At 39.1% G+C, this 7,610-nt stretch overlaps 1 protein-coding gene across 1 annotated transcript; it reads right to left on the bottom strand.

The window, feature by feature from the left end:
* Nucleotides 1-401: 401 nt before the first annotated feature.
* On the bottom strand, nt 402-2,345 carry foxd3 (forkhead box D3). The gene has a single exon (XM_053498911.1). It carries the CDS (start codon nt 2,061-2,063, stop codon nt 912-914), a length of 1,152 nt encoding a protein of 383 aa, XP_053354886.1. The 5' UTR covers nt 2,064-2,345; the 3' UTR covers nt 402-911.
* Between the last annotated feature and the right edge of the window lie 5,265 nt (nt 2,346-7,610).

The raw sequence follows: 7,610 nt of genomic DNA, 5'->3' as shown, positions 1-7,610 counted from the left end.
TTTTATTAAATCAAAAATTATTGTTAATGTAATTCCAAAATTCCCAAAATCTTAGGTTTATATTACCATAAATTCCCAAACAAAAAAAGAATTTTTTATCTAAAATGTAATTTCACCGAGAATAGCTATACATACAAACATAAAAATACTAAGTAATACTAGGTAAGTAATCTTTTCCCCCTAAAATTTGATTATATACCGATTAAATCTAATTAATGTTTCGTTTTAGGATGCGTTCTGTCATATTTAAAAGTTAGTCAATTATATCGATTATATTAAAAGGTAATTAAAATACATTACAATAAATTAGGGAGTAACGACAAGTGTTTGATGTGATGAACTGATTTCACTTTCAGTGTTAATCTAAGTGAGGCTTTAATAATTAAGCAATTAGGAATATAGATGTTTTATTTGTATATTTATTAACAAATGTATCCAATTTACAACACAATATAGCTACATAGAATACATATATTTAATTTTTGTATAAACAGACTACTTGTCCAGCTTTCGAACAAGAACATTTTGTTTTTATAATAAAAATAATTCAGAAATCAACATGAAGTACCCTAATAGATGAATCACGTTTCTTGTGATTCCAAATGAGAAAAAACACGTTTAAGATAGAAATTAAAATGAAACACTTTCAACAAAATACACTACAAAATGTCAAATTTCGAACGGCAAATGAAGGAAAGAAATCTTTGAAAGTTGAACAAGTTCGTTTCTTCATACAAATATTTACAAATATTACCTGTGCTGAAAGCATTCCTCCGTTTTTGTATATTTTCTTTTTATTATTATTTTTTCTTTACATGGCTACATTGAGGTGGACGAATCGTCCAGTGCTGCCTAGTTCGTGCTGTACAGTCTCTCCCATCTCTTCCCTTAAATATTAGAAAATAAGTTCATCACTGAGAAGGCCATTTGGATACCGCTGCCGTGGACGCGGCCGGTAAGAACTGTCCCGAGATGAGGTTTGTCGGTGGCACGCTGAGGATGGCTGAGCTCCGTGTTAACGATGAGAGAGAGTGCGCGCTCAGCAGCGCCGACTGCACCGTGACTGGCGGCCGCAACAAAGTCTGTGCGCTTCCGGTGCCGCTGCTACTGGACACGCCGATGATGTTCTCTATGCTGAACGAGGGCCGACTTGAGGGCTCCGACTTGATCATGGACGCTGTGCTGGCAGCGGCAGCGGCGGCGGCGCTAAGGCCGTTGAGCTGCAACTGGAGGCTTGGGCTGAGCTGCGAAGTGAACGCCTTTCGATTCACCTCGGCCGACGGCAGAAGCGGGACGGCTGGGGGCAGCACATGACCCACGGGAGGGATGTACGAGTACTGTAGCGCGGCTGGGTGAGAGTATGCGGCGGCCGGGTGGAGGCCGTAGTGTCGCCCGTAAGGACCCCCGAGGCCGTAGGCACCAAAACTCTGCATGACGAGCGCGGTCTGATCCCGGAGAATGTCCGGCTGTCTCTTGAATCGCTTTCTTCTCCGCAAGAAGCTACCGTTGTCAAACATGTCTTCTGACTGAGGGTCCAAAGTCCAGTAATTGCCCTTGCCCGGGTTGCCCGGCTCGCGCGGGATCTTTACGAAGCAATCGTTGAGCGACAGGTTGTGGCGGATGGAGTTCTGCCACGCAGGGAACTTCTCCCTGTAGTACGGGAAGCGGTTGCTGATAAACTCGCAGATGCCGCTAAGCGTGAGCTTCTTCTGTGGGCTCTGCAGGATGGCCATGGTGATAAGAGCGATGTAGGAATACGGCGGTTTCACCAGGCTGCTCTTGGGCTTGTTGGGCGTCGCGGCAGTGCCACACTCCTGGCCCTCCTCCCCTGTTCTGTGCTCGCTCTCGCCGCCACTCTCACACGGGCTGCCCGGATTGCGCTCATGCACCTCCAAATCGTCTCCATCATCGACATGCTCGGGCAGCATGCCTGGGCTTCCACACTCACTGTCCCGCTCCAGTCCCTCGTCGCCTTCACCGACCACATCGATGTCCACGTCCTCTGCAGTGAGCACCGTCTGACCGGACATGTCGCTGGCGCTGCCGCTTCCTGACAGGGTCATCGCTGCGCGCTTGGCTGAGAAACCGATTCCGAAGGTAAGAGCGCAGTCTGCTCCGGCGGTCAGCTCGGATGTCAAGCACTTGGCTAAATGCAGCTCAGTCACAGAGCCACGCCAGTGAAAACTCAAAACTTCAGATAATATTTCTCCAGGCGAGCGCGCTTCAGAAGTTACAACAAACTTGAACGCGCAGACCCGCTGCTCCAGCGCGTTTTCCTCCTACCTGCTCACGAGTGATTTTGCACTAAAGAGAGGTGATGACGCATGCTTCCTGCGCAGGGTTTTTAAAACGACTGTCTGATAGATTAGGATAGTTTTTCCACTTAAAGATATACTATCAGCCGCGTCACGTGACCATGTGACGTCAGGCGGTCTCCCACTGTTGAACAACCGCGAAGCTGAAGTTTGTTTCACGCGCTTGTCAACAAATGGGACAACACAGCAACACACTCACACCGCCGTCCGTCCGTCATGTAGACCATTTTATGACTGAATCCTCTGCTCTGCTGTGCACTAGCGTGTATTAGCCAGTATACCTCGATGGTAAAAAAAAAAGACTTTTTGCTCAGAATACAGTGTTGAAGGAAAATATCTACTAAGAGATGCATTAAATTATAACTCTTATTATTTACTCATTCCACATGCTTAAAGAAAGCGTTTAAGCCAACTTTAAAGTATCTTTTTGCATGTCATAGTATTTCAGTCGAAATTATTGCAATCCATAGTTTTTAGGATTCTCTTGTAGGGCTTCGTGGCTGCGTATTTTGTTATACGTGTCGGGGGAAATCATTGCGAAGCAACAATAGGGAAGCCTACAAATAATGCTTTCTTAACGGGTTTCTGTGGAGGTGCTAACGACCTAATCATTGCACATGTTAGCATATGAAAAAAGTAGGAAATGAGCGGGCACGAAATGCAAAACGCGGACCATTCACGAACACCAAGGTGAGCGACGCATGCTGGATGTTCCCAAGGAACAAGGATGTGCATGGAGAATATGGAGCTCTGGGAAAAAAATTGCTAAGTGGCATTGTGCTAGATGGGGGTGTGTAAGGTAACACTGACTAAATGTTAGTAGGTTTTTGGAAAGTGTTAAGTGCATGATTATTTTGTATTTATTGTGTAAATATTTTTGAAGATGATTTATTTTATAGAATATCGCACAGGTAATTATTAACATGCACAGGCAAAATAAAAAGAAAAGGCTCCAACATGGCTAAAATTGTCATTTATTTTTGCAGCATGCAGTTATAACCTCTTATCGATTTGCTTCAAGAGGCACCACCCGCTGTAATAAAAAGAGCTTTAATTGACAGTAGGAACAATTACTTTATTACTATGTACAGGGAAATGAGAACTCAGCTTCAGAGAAATGTAAATGGGCCAGCGCGGCTGTGATGTATTTTGAATGTTGTTTAATCTTTATATATATATATATATATATAGTATGTATATTATACATACACTTATACATTAATGTAACGCCTAATAATACCAACACCAATAATACTAATAATAATAATGATAACTGTTTAAATAATATTTAGCTAATTTAATTACAATAGATTTTTTGCATTAGAATTTATCTTAATCTAAATTTATTTTAGTTTTTTTTTTGTTAACATGGAATATACTTAATATTACTTATTCATTTATTCAGAATTATTTCTTCACTCTGGGAATATGTGTGTATATGTGTGCGCGTGCACACGCAATGATTTTTTTTATGTATAACGGGATAAACTCGCATCCCTTCCTTCTCGCTGCTGGGTAATGAGCGCGCACTGAGTCGACGTCACTAGAGCTTTTTTTCAGCTCGTGGTCAATGAAAGCGAGATTAATTAAATCAAACCGTTTATAATGGTGGTGAAGAGAAACGCGGGCCATGTCCTCCCCTCCATTAGAAAAGTATTGTGCTGGCAAGCAGACGGTGACCCGTGTGATCTTCTGTCTATCAATACGAGCTACTTAGCAGATGAAGCCAAAGCACTTTTGCCTTCGTGACACTTGCAAAGAAAACAACATTGTGAATTTGCATGAGTTTTTTTTTTTTTTTTTGTTTCTTATATTATGTAGTGCATAAGAAATAATAAAACACAGGCTTATGCATGTATTTATTATCACACAAATAATTCTGACCTTCTTATGTAATCACCATTATTCCTTATATTATTTATAATTTTGCGAGTAATCTGATTTCGTTTTTTTTTAAAACCAAACAAGATATTATCATATCCAAAAATGAAATCAGATTCGTCCTCTCAGCGATATTTTTGAAGCTCGATAAATTCGGGTGTCATTTCCCTTCCGCAGTTTGTTAATGAAATGTGCATTTAAGCACACACACACACACACACACACACGGCTTAGCCCGACTAAAGCTTTTAGAATAATAAGGGAAGTGTTTGCAGCGTGCGCGCAGGTGACGGAGCGGATCCAGTCGCTCACTGTGATTATCCAGCAAGGTCAGAAACAAATGGCTTCCAAATAGCAAAGCAGCACCAGAATTTATGCCTAATTAAATCGCTCAAATAAAAAGAGATATAGAAGGGGAGGGGGGACTGAAGGGCGTATATAGGGGGAATGTGTCCATTTAGGAGAAAAAGCTTTAACTTGGGCTTAGAGATTGTAATAGCTGGGGTGGTTGCTTAACCCAGACCACACCACACAGAGCACCAGTAGTGGGATAGTATTGCTTTTGAAACATGTTAAAGGACAAACACTATCCGACAATCATAACATTGATGAAGCACCTCTAGCAGCTTCTCATGTTGATTGCAGCCAGATAGAGGGTGAAATACAGAAATCACTCTCTCCACTGTTACAATTTCATAAATGATATTTTGCATATTGCACGATGTTGTCAGTAAGGCTATAGCGTTTGAACATATGTCCTAAAACATTTCTCTTTTAAACTATAATGTAAAAGTATCATTTCCATTTTTTAACTGAACTCTTTTGAAAATTTGTTGAATTAGCTATGGTACTGTGGTAGATTCGCTGAGCTTAAAGTCTTCCATCAAAGATAAGACTGGAAAAGGCAGAGCTCATTATCTGAGTGTTAGAGGGGAGGCTGTAAAACCCTGTGATAAATTAATGGCATTGTTAGCGCGCTTTTAATTACGGTTATTATGTCAATTATTTTTTACACCAACTCGGAATTATCAGCATGTCAGTTTTAATATAAAACAAGAACGCGTCATTCTCAAAAAAAAATCCTCTTCCTTCCCAACCGAAAGGAAAATGTCCATGTCATATGTACACTCGCGTTAAAAATGACTTTTCATTTAAATGCGATCCTTAATGGGATTTTCCATGCTCGACACCGTGATTCCCCAAGGCTGTACCCAGCAGAAGGCAGGATCTCAGGCTTCTTTCCCCCTGAATTCACCATCCTCACCCCCCGAAGGATCCACTCTATCAACCTGCAGCTTTCTGTCAAACAGTATGATCCAGCTCATTTTTAACAATCCCTTTGTAGGAGCATCGTGCGGCCTAAACACAAAATTTATGCTGGGCTTCTAAACGCGGCCCAAAACAGCAGATTGCTCACGGGGAGTACATAGATATAGGACGTGACAAAATTTTCTGTTCATGAATTTGAAACAAACATAGAATTTGTCATATCTCGGACATTTTACTTTACTTCTTTGACTTCTCCATTGTAATAGAAACACCTGTACAAGACCAGGAATTAGAAAGAGGATTTACACTGCATGGTTTTCAAAGAACAACAGTTCATTTAATACAAAAAATTAATAAAACACAATAATAATAAAAAACGTAAACATTGTTATTAGTCTCTCATATGAAATCAGATTTTTAAGTCTAAGATCCAGCAGATTAAATATTAATATATATTTATCTGTCTGGTCATGTGTAACCAAATATAGTGCTTGTAAAACTAGACTTTAAATTTCCTTTAAAACTAGACTTTAAAGTTTGTTCGTTTGTTCGTTCTTTCTTTCTTTCTTTCTTTCTTTCTTTCTTTCTTTCTTTCTTTCTTTCTTTCGTGTATACTGCTTTTTTATAATCTAATTAAAAGAGCTAATTAATGCATAGGATAAGTGAAAACTTGAAATTGGGTTTGAAAATGTGCTTTGAAAAAAATATAGGCTATATATAATCAAAAAATCATAAAAAAAACATACCCTTATAATCCAGAGAATGGCATTGTAATTAACGTTAGCAACATTTTCCCTTAGTTTTTTTAAAACCAGGATTTAACCCTGATAAAATTTGACAAAATTAACAAAATATAATAGACAGAGGAAAACGATGTAGCCATACGGCAACAAATTCAATAAAAAGGTTAAATATATATAAATAATAATTTAATATTCCTGTTCATTTTAAGTGGGAGCGATGTCATTAAAAAACTCACAGACGATGACTTCCATTACTGATCTGTAATCTGCACAACTGTTCGACATTCACATTACAAAGATGTCTAAACTAGTGATGTAATAATGTTATATCATCTTATGAGGTGCGTATAGTAAATTAATTCTTGTCCTTGCAAAAAAAAAAAAAATGCAAAGCAGGATTTTCGGAGTAGTCCAGAGTAGTGATGCTTTTCAAGCACTTACTGTCTGTTACGAAGCTTTTGGGAATCAGATCCTAAATTTAAAATGTTTTATATGTTTCATATTCCTAAAATGCTTTTGGGCGAATACTAGGTCTTTTCATTTCGGTTCTTGGTGATTGTACCAGCTCAGCACGATGTTAGGGAGTGCTGCAGGGGTGGGAAACGGATAAACGTGTAGTCAGATTAACATGCCAGTGTGTGCTTGATGTTACCCGGTTTGTACGGCTCATTGTCATTTAGAGCAGCGCTGAAGTAGCACATTAGCGCGACCGCAGGGTGTTATTTGAACGGTGTGTTTCTGCTTGTAAATGGTGTGATTTAGTCGCGTAAAATACGGACAAAGTGTTCAGTCAACATTGCACAAATGCTCGAACAATGCCTGCGTTTCTTTAAAAAAAAGTATGTGATGTTTTTAACGGCACGAGCGTAGCGTGTAAAATTAAAGCTTTCAAATATTCTTCGCGTACAGCCATGGTCGGGGAAGAGATTGTTATCTTTGCCATGTAAACAACCCAATTAAACAAACTGCCAAAAAAATAAAAATAAAAATATATATAGTCATCGTAAAAGTTGGAGAAGTTTGAAAAACTTTTGTATCTTGGATATCCTGCGTGTTAGACACCGTTATGAAAGTTCAAAATATGATTGATTGATAGATAGATAGATAGATAGATAGATAGATAGATAGATAGATAGATAGATAGATAGATAACAAATTAAAAAATTGCAATGCAAAAAAATGACATTTTGTAAAATATCCTAAAATCAGGCAAACTCGTTTGCATCTTTTGCGGATGTGGCAATCCAGATGATTTTAAATAAACTATTGATTTACTAAGTAAATAGTCTTAAGAACCCGGTGTTGTTTAATGCTGTTCACAAGCTTATACATCACTGACCTGTGAAAACCCAACCTCTTCATGCACATTGATGCATAAACATCAGTATAATTTACACTTAAA

Source organism: Clarias gariepinus, chromosome 6 (assembly GCF_024256425.1).
Source record: "Clarias gariepinus isolate MV-2021 ecotype Netherlands chromosome 6, CGAR_prim_01v2, whole genome shotgun sequence".
NCBI lineage: Eukaryota > Metazoa > Chordata > Actinopteri > Siluriformes > Clariidae > Clarias > Clarias gariepinus.
Note: the sequence above shows the minus strand (reverse complement) of the source record. Positions and strands in the feature narration are given on the sequence as shown.